Below are 16872 nucleotides of genomic sequence, written 5' to 3' on the forward strand. Positions count from 1 at the left end.
CCAAGAATGAACAGGACAAGCAAAGCCACAACTCTGACTTTTACTGAGACTCGTTTAACGATTAAATCATTTCCTAAATGGTTTAATTAAAAATAGCTACCCCAAGTCATTTAAATCATGGGCTCTACTTCCCGCCAACAGGACACATGGTGTTGAGAATGCCTTTTATACATTTGTACACTGCAATCTGTTACCCTGGACTCCACTACACAAATCAACTCAGAATTTGGGGCTTCTGTCAATACTGGCCAGAAAAAAGGCAATTTCATGTTCTCACCTCCAAGGACCCACAACACAGGCCTACCCATTGGGGCGTCATCTCCTGTTCCTCCCCATCCCTTTGCTCAACCAAAAAGGGCAGCATCCTTGTCTCACGTGCCCCCTTCCCCCGCATCTCCAACATTAGGACACAATGCCATCACCCCCTCCTCCATCCTTGACACCCACCCAACACTAATCCGTGCCAGACACCTTCACTGTCCCAACACTGCTTGCAAGGGAAAGGGAGCATAGAAAAAACATTAACAACTATCATCTTCTTTTGTATGGCTGACTTGAGGCAACAATTATAAGTCCAGTTTAAGGTTAGTTAACCAGTCTGATTGATGCCCTTGAGGAAAAGGAATGCATCTCTACAATGTCACCATCAAATCTGTATAGAGGGCAGAGTGTTGTTACGTGGTCTAGAGTTTGATCAGGATTGCCACAGTCACATTTTGCAGGACTCCTAATACATCATTAACAACTACAAGGGGCATCAAGGGGGATTTAGTCTCGGCCTGCTGGCTCACCAGTGCAAACAGTCTCCGAACTAGTTCCCACATACAGTTTGAAGCATATTTTTGGTACTTAAGAGAATAATGGTTTAGATATAGGCGGGGTATGGGGCACCCCCAATGCAAAGAAGAATCAATACTCCAAATTAAGATGCACACAAGATGAATGAGCAATTGAGTATTGGGATGGATAAGACTGAACTGAAAGTTGAGGAAAAGCTGTGCTAAGGAAGGGGCTGGAGAAGAGGGAGGTTGCTTGGGGCATGGGACATGGAAAATGGGCAGAGGCAAAGTTCTGAGTGTGAGGAGACAGGACTGAGAAAGGAGAGAAGGGGTGTGAGGAGAGGTACAACAGCCAGAACGCAGGCAAGGCCAAGCTACCTATAAACCATGAAACCTTTCCCAGACCTCTGCCATAAGCAGTGCAACCAGAGTAATATAAATCCACTTCTCCACTTACTAGGGAAGACACCAAGGCAGAACTGGACACACCGGGGACTTTATCCACAATGGCTTGCTTCATGTATCTGTCGATGGCTTGCAACATTGTGCCCTACAAAAGGAAATGAACAGTTGCCTATAGCTCTGCTTCTGAAGGGAGTGAAAACAATCCACTCAACACAGCGTCAAAGAGAAATGATGATTTACAATGGAGTTTGTCAATATATACACAACAGTACCGGGAGGAAACCAAGCATGTATTGAGAACAACACTTTCCCGCTGCTTTGCTGGCATTAAATCCTCACAGCATGTGCCCCAGGGAGGTACTTGGAAGTGAACATCCTGATCAATGCTGTAGTGTAGGGCAGGGCGGGAGTTAGAATTATAGCTCATGCCTAATCCCATGCCCAGTGTATTACACGTGATTCCTCTGATGGTAGAGATTCAAAGGGTTGGAAAGACCTAGAGGGTCATCTCGTCCAGCCCCTGCATAGATACCAGATGCACAGTATCTCAGTGCATCTGGCAGAGGTCTGAAGGTCAGAGCTTACCTAGGAGTGTTTAATGCCAGCAAATACTCAGACAGATGCCAGTCCAACCTCTTTAGGGGGAAGACTGGTAGGGTACAGGTCAGGCTGAATAAGCCCTGCTTAAATACTCTCTCTCTCTCAAGAACCACCTCTCAGCAACTGAGAGACAGGGCATAAGCTGGACAGGCCTGCGAGCTAGTTCAGTCAGAGGTTTTCAAGAAAACATCCAAGGCAGGAGATTCCACAGCTTCTCCAAGCAGCTTGTCTATAAAACAGCAGGGTTCAAAGCAGCGGCTTATTTTTCCTCCAGTGCAGGACAGATGCCCCTTGGGTGACGGAGGCACCTGATCTCATCACAGGTGTGTTCTGTACTTACATCCGTGATTCTACACAGGGCTCTAATGGCTGGGCCTCGGTATACGTCTTCCTTCCCAGTCATGTCTTTGGTCAAACTAGAACAATTTAAAACATACGTATTAAATGTTACATATTATCATCATGTAAGCCATCACTTGGTTATCATCACGCAACTGGTGGCAAGAGGGCATTTTTCTAACTGCTAGTCATTTAAACATTTTTAGCATTTGGCTCGATCAGCAATATCTAACCAACATGAAAAGATTCCAACCAAAATAAAAAACAAATCCTAAGGTGTGCATGTGAGGGGTGGAGGGAATACAAGTGTCTGTGCTAGAATACTTCTGTTTCTCACCCCCACTCCCCAGCATGGATTTTTGCTTCTAAGAAGTAGCATTTCTGCTTCTTTGGTAGCTTAAAAAATATAGTTTCTAGGTTTACTAATGAAAACGCAGTTTCTTTCCAAATGCTAGTCACACATGGCATTTCAGATGTCAAGATCTCTCTGGAGTCTGCCCCTTATATCACACAGGTTCTGCAGCCAGAACTTGACCGTTTTGTGGATGAAGCAAGTCAGATGCAAGCTTGGCTCATTCCCTTCCAAGCCACAACAGCTTTGCAGGGCATACATTTGTTTTGTTCAGCAATGGGACACAGCTAAGACTTGTCCATACAAAAGATGACAGTTTAGCAAACCAGGATTCCAGGCATGACTCAATGGTGTTTCACTTACTTAAACCAGATGTGAGGCTGCACTTAGTTTCATGTCCCTTACTATCCATTTTACACATGTCAGGGAGCCAGTCTCATGGAAAACAGTAGCCGAAGTAACTGTACACATTTCAGAACCTTGAAGATCAAGGTTTTCCATAGCTCTTATACCTGCTGGTGACAATAATGACGTCTTCGGAGATATTGGCCATCTCTTTGATTGTAAGGTAGCACATCCTTCTTAAGGTTTGCTGTGGAAATGTATTACAAAAAAGCATTAAGACATGTCAACATTGAAATGCCAGTTACTTCTACTTACAATAACCTGGTCGTAGCAGTAGGAGCGATGAAATTTACTGTAATGATTTGACAGAGACAGAGACAGTCAAAATGCTAATGTTAGCAGGCTGAAGTGTAATATGCAGGATGCAGTTTAATTACATGTGCCAATGTAGGAGAAAAGGGTGAACAACAGAAAGGACACTGGCAAGCCAAGGAAGGCTAGGGAGACTCAAGAAAGCACAAAGCAAGTAAGACCAGGTTCTCTGGGTCAATCTGATATCTTCTATTAGACCAACTAAAATAGTTGGACAAATTCTTCTTTGCAAGCTTTTGTGTTTTTACCCAAAAGCTTGAAAATTGACCCAAAGAACCTTGTCTGCATATCTCCTTAGACCAACATAGCTATGACAAATACCCAAAAAAGCAAGTAAGGAGGTTTTGCATATCTGGAATGACAAGGTAAGTCTGCGTGGAAGTTTGGGTGAGTTCTGACCAATCTCTAGAATTCAAAAGATGAGGCAATGAGAAATCATTCTAGGGGGATAAAATGGAGCAAGACAGAGAGGTTCTTTGCTAGTGGAGCTGACCTGCTGGAGCCAGCCAGCAAGGGACAGCTAGGATCTCCCTCACTAACCCAGCTGTACCTATTTGGATCAAATGCTGGCCACTGTAATTACTGTGTGGATGTGCTCACTGCTAAGTACGGTAACACTGCTAGCTAATACATAGTTCACATTTTCCTATAGTATTTTAGTACGCCTATTTAAAATAACCGTATAACCACTACCGGCCTTTGGATTTAATAAAGGCATTTAGCCAAATTACTCACTCAGTCATTTGAATTTGCAACAGTAGTGTGGCAGGCTGGCTGGAGCGACTCCAACTCATGGGCCCTAGGATTGATACTTCTGTTCTAAACCCTTTATTTTTAGTTTTTCCTATCAAGGGAATTCTAGGAGACTTAACTTATAAGGAACAACTTTCTTTCCTTTTTAGGGTGGTAAGGAATTTATAAGTCATTTCCAAATGGAAGACACGTATAAAACAATACCTGCCTCACAAAACAGAATCTGGTTGTTACTATTTGTGAAGTGGAAGGCAGGGCACAATGGCACTTTAGAGACTAACTCATTCAGAAATGCGTAAGTTTTTATTAGCAACAGCCTACTTCGTAAGTTATTAGTTAGTAATTAGTATCCTTCAGCACACCGGGGAGCCACTATGGCAAAAACCATAGCTGCCAGAGCTCACGATGTAGCTGGCGGTATGTAAACAGGAAACATTTTATGCTGAATCACCAGACTTACATCATTGGACTGAAATAATCTGGTCATTGCAAAGAAGGCTTCTGTTGCTTCGGTGGTTCCAAAGTGCTCACCCTAAGGAGAACATACAAATAGCAGAAGTCAGAGACCAATCAGTGTCAGCAGCCAGTAATTCCTTGGTGGTTTTTATCATTAGTTTGTTTTTCCTTTTTCTGGTCTATAATAGTATCCCCTTAGATGCCTGAAATTGCTGGTCTCAAACCTTTTTCTTCCTTACAACTTTTTCCATCTGGGAAACAAACACTCCCTCCATAACTTTTTGCTTTTGCAGAGCATCAGCTGACATAATTACATTGTTCATTTGCCTTATTTCAACATGAGCTCATCATCCTTCACACCAGAAAAAATACTAGGAACAGAGCTTATTAATTACCCTGGGCTCCCTCTGCTCACTTTACAGCAGCAGTGACTATGAGCTTCGGTTTACGTGTGACAACAAAGGGGATTCTCTTAGGATCTCTTCAAAGGGAAAAGGCTCTAATTAAGACAGAGCAGTGCAGAGCTTGTAATCCCTGCTGGTCTTGCCTTTGTATTAAACACTGCCCAACTCAGTCCACATTTCATGCATGCCTGGTTATATGGATTCCTCAGCTCATTACAGTTTCTTTGTATTGTCTCCTTTTCCCCACATTAACCAAGACAGACATGTCACCCAACTATGTGTCAATTCATACTCTCTCCAGACCAGTTACTTCCGCAGCACAAACAAGATTGTTTTTAGCTATCAAAGTGCCTGTATGCAGCTCCCAGGAGCCTTTCATAACATGTCTGAGAAGCTTCAGAGCACAGGCACCCAGTATGTGGGGACCCAAAAGGGCTGTCAGGGCCCAAATCTGAGGAAAGGAGAAAAATGTGGGAAGCTATAGGTTTCTTCCTGCAGGCTGGAAGAGGAGCAAGGGTGATCAGATGGCAGTGGGCACCACATGCATGTGGCAACCAAGCAGCAGTGGAGAGCAGCTCCCTCCAAATAAGTTTAAAGTTTAAAGGGGTGGGGAGAGGGGGCACAGGCAATGTGTGTGTGGAGGGGAGAAGGGGGTGTGGGGAGGGGTCAAGGCAAAACGGTGGAGAGAGGGGGAGGAAGACATGCGTCCCTTAAGATTTCTGTGCCCACATTTCTTCCTTTCTGTAACTGATAGCAACTCGCCTGGAGCTGACAGCGGAAAGTACAAGTGGTTCTGATCTCCTGAAAATACTTCTTTCGCTCAAACTCAACCATGACTACGCACTTAGGAGGAAATGATCACACTTACCTGGTTCAATAAGTAAAGGATCTTGGTAAGTATGTGCAGACATCGTCGTGGATTTATGGGGGTCTCATTAAAAAGACGAGCCTGCAAACACAGCAGAAACAATGGTATTACTGCATGGCAACACAATGGCAATTAACACTTAGAAATCAGAGTGATGCATTCTCACCGAGGCAGTCAATTTATTAAGGATTCTGGCTAAATGCCATGCTCCTGAAAACAACATAGCAAACATAGAACCATAATATAAATTGAAACAAAAGTAACAAAAATACAAATATAACAATAAAATAGGACCAACCGTTACAAAAATGTTGTTCATGCTCCTAAAATTACCATAATCAAATACAAATAAATCAAATCATAAACCTATAAAAATGTTGTGCATACATAGTCTCAAACAGCCATAGGATCATTAATGGCAAAAGACAGATCTTTGTCTTCTAGGGTCCCAACTGCAAAGTCACCGTGTTATAAACTACATGGGCCCCAAATTATACACCCCAGAATGCTAAGCTGATGATATATCAATTTAGCCATTGGCCACATGAATGCCAGATATTTCAAACTTGTTGCTTAGTCCAGCATTTCTCAACCTGTAGGTCACGACCCAAAAGTGGGTTGCTAGAATAAATGAAAGGGTCGTGAACAAACTTAAAAAATGGATCAACAAGCTTAAAAGGCGAAAAACAACATGGGAAACCATAGCTTTTCCCTTGCAGCCTGGCAGAGCTCCAGCCTGTAAGGGATTGCTTGGGGCCCCCATTACCCACACACCTTCCACCCCTGACCTACACACTGGGAGCCTGAGGATGGGGGGCAATGGGTGAGGAGTGAGGGGCACTGGGTCGGGACTGGCCACTGATGTTTACAAATGGGTCCTGGTATAAAACAGGTCAAGAACCACTGTCTTAGGCCATTAGAGCATCCTGTCCCATGCCAGAGGAAATGACACTACACCTTCTCTTCATACCTCTTGTAGGACAGAGCTCTTCTCCAAGTGCTGGAAAGGATTGGAGCCGCTACCTGCAGAATGAAATAAATCGCTGATAGTTATTCTGGATCTAGGTCCCACTGGCTAGAAGCAAGGGGGCTGAACTCCAAAGATGTTAACTCTTAACCTTTACAAACCACCTCACTGCGAATTGGGCAAAAAGGTGTCACATGGCCCCTACTTTAACATTGCTCGATGGCTCCGTGAGAGGGGGGTTGGATATTCACTCGCAGATGCATCCGAGCCAGTTGCTAGAGCCCCATGGCCAATGCTCTAGAGAAAAAGACAACGGACTTGCAACCCAGCCCGCTACCTGGCAAAGCCATCATCAACCTTGAGTGAAACTGCTTGCTGCTTTTCTTCCCACCTGCTTGTGATGCTTCATACATCACCAAAAGGAGAATGCTTCAAGGTGGCACTGCTTACTTGAAACATTCACATACTGGTCAGGATATAGAGCCATCATATTCACATGTCCCCAGAATCAACTCCTGTCACGCTGTCTGCTACAAATCACAATATAATTGCTAATGCTAGCCAGCTTTAGTCAAACTTTCACAGAAGACTTTCCAGGAAGTCCTGTCATTAGAAAAGGTAGAAGTTACATAACAGAGTAGCGCATCCCTATGAAATGTTACCAGGTATCTACAGTCCAGGAGGCAAACACTTACCCACACTACTGTTGGCAAAGTTACACCACCTCTGCTAAGCTTCTGCCACCATCCAGCCTATGCAGACACACCTGTGCCTTTGGCTGTAGTCCCTTTGGCATCTGGTGCCCTGTTCTCAAGTCCCACTTCCTGCTGTGGCCTCACAGCTGCTGAGTGGAGCCACACAGTGCTGTAGACATGTTTGGACACCTATGTCATCTGCCAGCTGGTGGTCTGTCAGCTGCCAAGACATCTGCCAGCAGAGACAGGGATGTGGAAAGGAGGCCTAAATCGGTCAGCCACAGGTAGGTATGGCAGATTGGAAGAGACCTTCCACTAGCAAAGCCCAAGGGGGGCAACCTGTTTGGCCCCCCTGCATCTCCAATTTCAGGAAAAGTAAAGGAACTTGGATTTCTACCATGGTATCAGATCTGGACCCTTCTTTGAGGCTCTGTATCAGCCTCTGGTACCCAATAAGTTTATAACTTCAAACCTTTCTATTTGTTAAGAGAGAGAAAGGTTTTCTATTGGCTCTTTCCATGCCAGATCCTCCTAGTTCCTGCAAAAAAGGGACAGGGGCTCTATTAATTCATCCCTCTTACCCATGAGACATTATATTTTGAATTCTCTTTCATGGATTGTAGAGAAGCAAGGCTGAGAGCGACCTCCAGAGGTCATCTAGCCCAACCCCCTGCCTGAGGCAGGATCAATCCTATCCAAACCACCCTAGACAAATCCATGCTCCAAACTCTTAGGGAAACTAGTCCATCCTGATACTAGACAAGACATAGCACTCTAATCTGCCACAAGTGAAGCCGGGGGACCACGGTAGCCAATGTCCTGCTGCTACAAGGGTTGTTAAAGCAGATCTCACTGCTCCCTGCCCAGGAAGACAAACACACCCACAGTCTGTTCCTGTCCGACCATGGGTTAAAGTTTCTTCCTCACTCCCGATATGGTATCCATCTGTCCCTGAGCGGAGGGACCAGACCGCCTAGGAAGGAATCTCTGGTTTGGTCCTAGCAGGAGCACTGGCACGGCCCAGTCAAAATCCCCAGCCCTAGCTGCCACCAACATCCCATGACTCTGAGAAAGGCTTTAAAAAAACAAAAACCAAAATTCCTGACACTTGTAGCAGCAGGAAGGGAAAAAATCCCCTCCCAGCCCAATGCAGCAACCAGCAAAGCCAAAAAGCCTGGGAAACACCCCCAGGAAAACACAGGCATAGCTATGCTAGACCACCCCAATCAACTTCCGCTTGTGGACTCTCTGTCACTGGAGGTGTTCAATTTCTCTGGGTATCTACTCCACCCTGTGTCCTATCACCAATCCCAGTTCCCATTTCCCAGCGTCTCCAGCAGCAACATGACATTAATCAGAGCCACCAGTTTCACTGCTCTGCAAAGGATTTGTCACAGCAGAAACAAAACTAGCTAAGTCATTAAAAGTTACCTAAAAAGCTACGCTCTGCTGCTGCTTGGCAAAGCGCCGAGGAGAACCACCAAAATCGCTGCCCCTGCGCTTGTAGGCAAGGAAATAATGTTTACAGCCTCCCAGCGGCATCTTAGCCACCTTCGCAACTGCAGTTAGGCAATTTACTGAATGAAGACTGAAATCCAGAGGGAAATAATGGCTCATCCACCCCACACCCGCCCAGGAGGGAATTCAAGTCAACTGTCCAAACCTTGACTAAACTGTTAAACCTTAACCAGTGGATGCTGCCACGGTCTGCACGCAAACAGCGAGCACAAGTTAGACGGGGCGTTTTTGAGCCCGAAAGCGAGCAGCGCACTGGAGATCAGATGAGGCAATGTGAGCAAGCTCCAGGTATTTTCTGTCCTTGGCGGCATGGAGGCTGCCAACAAGACAGTGCGCAAGCGCTGGCTGCGGATTGAAGGTTATGTTTACTCCATGGACACTTGGCCAGTCAGAAAGGAGGAAGAGCTGTGCATGGGGTGAGAGAAGGCCAACTGTAGGGCATCTGATGCACTGTCACGTCATGGCCGATCAATGAGTTTTGACACGGCAGCTCCTCCAGTCAAAATGCTAGATGTGTCCATGCGCTGCAGGTTACTCGCTGAAGTCTCGGGGCTTCCCACATGCACTAGGTGTGCATGACACGGTGTGCCTGTAAAAGGATCCCGACGCACCTCGGGGAGGGGGGGGGAAAATCGCCTGGCTGAGAATCACTGCTTTAGCCCCGCAGACACCATGTGGCCCCATATCACCTGGTTCACTCTGGCCCCACTGACACTGTGCGGTCACTTAATCGCCCGGTTGAGAATCACTGCTCTAACCCCACTGACATGATACATCCCCATATCGCCCCATTGAGAATCACTGCTCTAGCCCCACTGACATCAGACAGCCCTGTTTTACCCTGTTGAGAATCACTGCTCTAGCCCCACTGACATCAGACAGCCCTGTATCACCCCGTTGAGAATCACTGCTCTAGCCCCACTGGCATCAGACAGCCCTGTATCACCCCCTTGAGAATCACTGCTCTAGCCCCACTGGCATCAGACAGCCCTATATCACCCCCTTGAGAATCACTGCTCTAGCCCCACTGACATCAGACAGCCCTGTTTTACCCAGTTGAGAATCACTGCTCTAGCCCCACTGACATCAGACAGCCCTGTATCACCCCGTTGAGAATCACTGCTCTAGCCCCACTGGCATCAGACAGCCCTGTATCACCCCGCTGAGAATCACTGCTCTAGCCCCACTGGCATCATATGCCCAAGTATCGCCCAGTTGAGAATCACTGCTCTAGCCCCACTGACACCATGCAGCCCCGAAAAGCCCGGTTGAGAATCACTGCTCTGGCCCTGCAGACACCATCGGGGCCCCTAGAACGCTTGCACGACGGCGGCCGGGAAGGGCCCTCCCCGCGGGGACAGGTCCGCCGCTATCCCAGCAGCCCCTGCGCGCGGCGGGCGCGACCAACCCGGCACCGCTCTACGTCACAGACCCGGAAGCGGCGCGGACCAGCCGCCCCGGCCCTACCGGCCTCCTCGTCCTTCTTGTCGAACTTTTTAATCATGTCGCAGCCGCCCGCTCCCCTCGGAGGTGCTGCCGCGAGGGAACTTCCGCCGGAAGACCCGCCCCGCCATCCACAGCAGCGTGCCTTCTCATTGGCCCGCGGAGCTGCCTGTCAGAGCGGACGCTCGCCGGCTGAGAGGCGGGACTTGCTCGGGCCGGGATGGGGGGGGGCTCTTAAAGGCGCAGCGGCCTTATTTTAGAGCAGAGCCGACGTGCACTGAGCCCCCCTGGCCCAGCCAGGAGTGACGCGTCTCCCTGTGCCTCCGTCACTGCCAGGCTGCACAATGTCGCCCTCCAGCAGTCGGAGCCGTCCTGGGCCGACAGTGCAGGGCTGTTGTCTTTGCTCCCCTTCATTCCCGTCGCGGGGCAGAGCATCCCTGGGCAGTGCTCCCCATGTCTGTTTGAGGGCATGTGCCGCCCGTGCGCCGGCCGGACTGGGCAGCGCCTGCCCCTCCACTTGATCTGTGCCCCCTTCCCTCCACAGACTTACCTGCAGGGAGCTGCTCCCTGTATTTCCCAACCACACGCATGTGTGCGGCAAGCACGTGCATGTGGCACCCCCAGCTCCAGTGCATCCTGTGCCCAGCAGCCCCTTGCAGGCTGGTGTGCTTCCCGCCAGCAAAGGGAAACCTGCCGTTTCCCAATTTGCAGACGCCAATCCCTGACGAACGCCATCCCGCAGCCCAGATTGGCGCTTGAGGTTCCCATTGCGGGACTGTCCCACCCAGCGCGGGATGGGCGGTCACCCTAGTCCGGTGTGTCTCCCCTTGGCACTCTTATTTATTAACCTTGGACCATCACTTCCATCTCTGGTTTTTTATTATTTGTCCCCAACAATCACCTTTTCTCTAGCCTCCCCATCTGAGGGGGGTGAATAGGTTACCTGGACGTCCCTCAAGGTGACAAATAAGCCCGTTTACCCTACAGTGCAAATGTTTGACCCACGCTCTACTTACTTTGCAGCTGTGAGTTCACTGAAAGTTAACGTTTTGGGGTTTTTTTAAATTTTGAAGGAAAAATTTTCGTGTCCCAGGCCAAATTAGTCAAATCCAGTGCAAATCCATTTGAATCATCCAAGATGATGTGACCCTGCTACTGGCAAGTAGCCTCCACCCAAGCCTTAGGCTTCAGATACTTCCAAATCCTTTGGCGGGCATCCTATGTGCAGGCCCAAGCCCAGAGGCTTGGGGTTCGGATGCCCCCGAGTTTCACTTGCCCTCAGCCGTACGGCTGCAGGAACAAGCTGAGGAGGAGTGAAAGTTAGAGGGTTTTTTGTTTTTTAATGAACATTTTTTGCGTTCCTAGCCAAATCAGCCAAACCAAATTCCAAATCTGTGAGTTAGTCAAGAACCATAAGCAATCCTATTCCCGGCAAATAACCTCCACCCCTGCCAGGGGCTCCAGATGTTTCCGAATCATTTGGCCGGCATCCTACATGCAGGCCTGAAAGTCCCAGTGGTTTGGCTTGGATGCAGGGGTTTTCCTTGAATGCATGCAGGTCTCCATGCAGAAGCAAGGCTAGGTCCTCCTTCCCTCCAGCTAGCGTGAGGTTGCTCTTTACAGCTGGCCTGGAAGACGGCAGACGCCTCGGCATGACTTCTTTTATTGTGGAGAAGCTACTGCACTTCAGCTCCCAGGCGGCCCTTGGCAGGGCAGCATCTTGATCCAATGGCAAGAAGGCCAAGGCAACCGGGGGTCTCGTTCTGCTCCAGCCTCTGCAGCCGTTGAGATTTTAACACCTTCTTCCGCCTGCTCCGCGGTTGAGGACTTGTCGAGCCATAGCTGGGGGTCTCCGTGGCACACTCTCCATGGCTTCATCTTTTCCATTTTTATTATTACACTAATTTAGAAGGAAAGGGCCTATTAGATCCTGTAACCCACTTCCTTACGATATCGGGAGACACCCCTCCGACAGATGACACAACAATTATAAAATTAATACAAAGCTATTTCTTAGTTAACAAAACAAAACATTCACCATTTTCCTTGGGGGATTACTGTACATCATACCTGGGTGCTTTTCCCCTAATATCTAAGGTAAAATGTTTTGATTTCTGCTCCTTATCCCTTTCTTTAATGAAAAACAGGCAAAATATGTGCTGAATTTTTATAAATTAAATGGCTTTTCCTTTGTTTTGTTCCTATGAGAGTGATACTTAAAGTATTAGAGTGATACTTTTATGTTGCAAATATTAGCATAAGCCAGGTTCTGTCTTCCAAGCCCAGGCCACTAAAAGTGCACATACACATCGTTACCAAGTTGTTTAAGTTTTATTAAACCACCCTGGTCAAAGGAGAAACAAAATTATTTCCCCTTTAAGAAGCAGCTCTTTGCATAGAGCAGCTGGGATGTTTTTTCAGGAGGGGTATAAAATTAGGCAGTGGAAACACCAGTGATATGGTGTTTTTGCTTGGGCTAGTTAGTTGATTTGGGGGTTTTTTTTAGCCATGGTAAGTGTTGGTGAGTAGCTTTCTTTTCCTATTAAAGTTGAGAGAGTGGAGTCCTTTCCTGTAGTTAGTGGTTTTGTTTGGGTGTTAATGAATTGGGAAAATAACATTGATTTGAAATGCTTCTGCCTACGGTGGTTAGGAGGAACAACTGGTGCCTTTCCCAGAGAGCAGGCATCTCTTGTGGTGTTTGTTTCACATGTGTGATAGTACTTCAGCTAGAACCTGGCTTCACTCTCTTCCTACTCTGCCAGATTAAGTCCTAGCTGGTTAAACTTCAAAGTAATTCAAATTCACTCTGCTAACTAGCCTAGAAATATGTAAGGCTATTTTTCTTCTTTACATACCAATGCTGTTTCTAAGGTTAACTTAAACTCTGTCTTGCCTGAATGAATTGGTCTGATAAAACCAAAACTGTGGGAACAGTAGCCACACCAAAATAAGTGCTACCTGTCCCATTATTTAAACTAGATGAGCTTTAATTTGTGTCCTTATGCATGCCAGTGCAACTCTAGGTAGCTGTGATCTTTGGTCTTTTCTGAGATCTTAAAAAAGAGCCAATATTGGGTAGCAGGGGGAGCATGAAGCATGTTAAGGAAAGGTCATTTGCAATTGCTCAGACCTTGAGTGTGAGTTTATAAGCATGTCACTGAATGGCTTTATCCCTGAGTCTAAAGGGAAAACCATATCCTTCCATCCTGGGGAATTCATGAATGTGTTGCATCCAAGTGTGGTTCTAGGAAGCGCTGGATCTTCAGGGTGTTGTTCTGCTTTGTTTTACTTGTAGCTTCTACTTCCTACAGTTCACAAGGGGGGCACGAAGGAAACTTAAGTCTGCTAGTTGCAAACCCCTGAAGTAAACTCTGCTAGCTGATGTCTTATTGAAAAGAGGAACTTTCCTGTAATTGCTCTGCGTAGATGTCTCCAGCTGTTTATGGTGGTGGCTGGAGGAGGAAGTGGGGCACGTGCACATGGGCCAGTTTCTGGGGCCAGAAAGGCCCATTAGGGTGTGGACTGATGTAACCCTTAGACTGGTTTAAGCCTAGGCTTAAGTTTGGAGCCCCTTTCAAAAGGGGAGCACTTCCAAAGGGCAGCAGCTGGTACCTTCTAATTGTGGTGTGAACATGCTGAGAGCAGCTGAGGTGCAGCACTGGCTCCAGTTCCAACTCTCCTTCACTCAGGGTTAAAGTTGGAGTTGCTTTGCTGTGCTTAAACCCTTTTGATCTTATCTACCTATATGGGTTAACATAAGTTCTAGAAGTTTGTGCGTCCACACCCATGAATTGCTGTACCGAGTTTGACATCCTGTGTAGCCCAGGCAGAAAGGGCTGAGATTGCTGCCCAGTCCTCCTAGAGTTTTTTTTTTTTTTTTTTTCCATGGGTGAGGAGGTAAATTGAGTAAGGGGACAGTTAACAAATGTGGCATCTTGGTTTGACTTCATGTTGCATCTCTCCCCAACTTTATGCAGAGGGAGTGCATTTCAATCCATATTGGCCAGGCTGGAGTCCAGATGGGCAACGCCTGCTGGGAATTATATTGTCTAGAACATGGGATCGAACCAAATGGCATCATTTCAGAAACAGCTGAACAGACCGACTCTTCTTTTGGGACCTTCTTCAGTGAAACTGGAGCTGGGAAGTATGTGCCCAGAGCAGTGTTCATAGACCTGGAACCCACGGTCATAGGTAACGCACATGGCTAGCTTTAGCCTGTTCTGTGTGTGATGCAGGCATGGCTATATTCATTATTGGGGGGTAATAGCACCTCCTAGATCCAAGTCTTTAAGTGTAGCATATGGTTGGTGTGTGAAAACTTGTACCATGCTTTTCCAGGTGAGATCAGAACTGGCACCTATCGCTCATTGTTCCATCCAGAGCAACTCATCACCGGAAAGGAGGATGCAGCCAACAACTATGCTCGGGGTCACTACACTGTTGGAAAACAAATAATAGATGTGGTCCTAGACAAGACCCGTAAACTAGTAAGTAGAAATGTCCCTATTCTCAGAGAACTTCGTATATAGATATAAATAAATATAATATGTAAATACTACTCTAATTAAGAGGCTTTCTAGTGCAGCTTTTCTGCTGGATCCACCAAGACCTCTTGTTTTGGAAGATGATGCACCATTGACTTGAATCAGGAGAGCAGTTCTTGGGAAGAAAGATTGCTCAACAGGGAGAATACTCTTCAGACTACTTAGTTTTTTCTTTTTCCCCAGAATTATGGCCAGCTGTGTGACATGGTCTCCTGGGAGGCCACGCTTCTTGGGCACTATCTGGATGAAGCACCAGGAACTTGACAGGACGACAAGTTTTGTGCGGGCAATAGCAAGACTGTTGCTTTGCTGTAAATGGCTCTCTTTCTAAGCATCTGTAAATAAGTGCTTCTTCCACACCACAGTTCTCATCCAAATACTGCAGACTGCATGCAGCAGCTCACTTGCCCTCAGCCAGCTCAGTGGCTCTTCAGCCAAAAGTTCCTGCCTCAATGGTAGTTGTGAGAGGGTTAACAGTGGACTCCATCCCTGCTGTTTGCACCCCCAAAAAGAAGTGGCAGCCATGGGTCGTGGTGCCTACTTGCTCTATTCTACCCAGTTTCTATTCCAACAAAGAGCATTTAGTTTTAGCACTTAAGATGTGCACCCTAATGCTGGAGGGATGACTTCTGGAGGGGTGAGGAGGAGGATGCTTGTGGGATGAAGTAAATCTGGTGTGTTGTGTGGTGTTTTGCATTCTTTCATGCAAAGAACACATGCAGATGTTGACAAGGATTATAACTCCTTTATCTCCTAGTAGGCTAGACAACCTTAATTATGGCATTTCTTCTAATGTCTTTTCCAGACTGACCAGTGCAGTGGCTTGCAAGGGTTCCTGGTCTTTCACAGCTTTGGAGGTGGCACGGGGTCTGGATTCACTTCACTTTTGATGCAGAACCTCTCTGTAGACTATGGGAAGAAGTCCAAGCTGGAGTTCTCAGTGTACCCAGCCCCGGGGATTTCGACAGCGGTGGTGGAGCCCTACAACTCCATCCTGACCACCCACACCACGCTGGAGCACTCGGACTGCTCGTTCATGGTGGACAATGAAGCCATCTACGACATCTGCAACCGGAATCTGGATATCGAGCGCCCCACCTACACCAACCTGAACAGGCTGATAGGGCAGATTGTGTCATCCATCACGGCTTCCCTGCGGTTTGATGGGGCCTTGAATGTCGACCTTGCAGAATTCCAGACTAACTTGGTGCCCTACCCCAGGATACACTTCCCCCTCACCACCTACGCACCCATCATCTCAGCGGAGAAGGCCTACCATGAGCAGCTGTCCGTGCCCGAGATCACCAACACTTGCTTCGAGTTCTCCAACCAGATGGTGAAATGCGACCCTCGCCGAGGCAAGTACATGGCTTGCTGCCTGCTGTACCGGGGGGACGTGGTGCCCAAGGATGTGAATGCCACTATCGCAGCCATCAAAACCAGGAAGTCGATCCAGTTTGTGGACTGGTGCCCAACTGGGTTTAAAGTGGGCATCAACTACCAGCCCCCCACCATGGTACCTGGGGGAGACCTGGCCAAAGTGCAGCGGGCAGTCTGCATGCTGAGCAACACCACGGCCATTGCCGAGGCCTGGGCCCGGCTAGATCACAAGTTTGACCTGATGTATGCGAAGCGCGCCTTTGTGCACTGGTATGTTGGGGAGGGAATGGAGGAGGGCGAGTTCTCTGAAGCCAGGGAGGACATGGCAGCTTTGGAGAAGGATTATGAAGAGGTTGGTCAGGATTCTTTAGAGGAGTATGAGGAAGAGGATGAATTTTGAACAACACTCCTCCTTTTTAGGTATAGAAACATGGGTAGATGCCTGCAAGACAAGGCTGTCACCCCCAGGGCCTAAGCAGCACTAAACAATAGAGCTGTTATGGTCAGCATGAAATGAAATCGTGTATAGATTCTCATGTTGGGTTCAGAGACTTACGGTCTCGAGTCCTTTAATGTTACAAATAAAACTTCGAATAGCAAACGTACATCTTTTGGTGTGTCTGTGGCTAGGAAGATACTATGCAGGTCT

The 16872-nt window shown here is 47.4% G+C and overlaps 2 protein-coding genes across 2 annotated transcripts in view; one reads left to right on the forward strand and one right to left on the reverse strand.

Annotated features, from left to right (window-relative positions):
* Positions 1 to 10419, reverse strand: part of COPG2 (coat protein complex I subunit gamma 2) — a 31082-nt gene extending 20663 nt beyond the window's left edge. The window contains exons 1-7 of the mRNA XM_090041506.1: positions 10321 to 10419; positions 6644 to 6696; positions 5674 to 5754; positions 4406 to 4477; positions 2988 to 3067; positions 2125 to 2200; positions 1237 to 1329 (exon numbers count right to left, since the gene is read on the reverse strand). Coding sequence (XP_089897632.1) covers positions 1237 to 1329; positions 2125 to 2200; positions 2988 to 3067; positions 4406 to 4477; positions 5674 to 5754; positions 6644 to 6696; positions 10321 to 10357 — 492 coding nt within the window. The 5' untranslated portion in view covers positions 10358 to 10419. The remainder of the gene's footprint in view (positions 1 to 1236; positions 1330 to 2124; positions 2201 to 2987; positions 3068 to 4405; positions 4478 to 5673; positions 5755 to 6643; positions 6697 to 10320) is intronic.
* Positions 10420 to 14267: 3848 nt separating this feature from the next.
* Positions 14268 to 16623, forward strand: LOC149865421 (tubulin alpha chain-like). The gene is made up of 3 exons (XM_090046276.1): positions 14268 to 14490; positions 14638 to 14786; positions 15649 to 16623. Exons 1-3 carry the CDS (start codon positions 14268 to 14270, stop codon positions 16621 to 16623), a joined length of 1347 nt encoding a protein of 448 aa, XP_089902402.1.
* Positions 16624 to 16872: the final 249 nt, after the last annotated feature.

This window comes from Crocodylus siamensis, chromosome 4, assembly GCF_052110815.1.
Source record: "Crocodylus siamensis isolate JL-2025a chromosome 4, ASM5211081v1, whole genome shotgun sequence".
NCBI lineage: Eukaryota > Metazoa > Chordata > Crocodylia > Crocodylidae > Crocodylus > Crocodylus siamensis.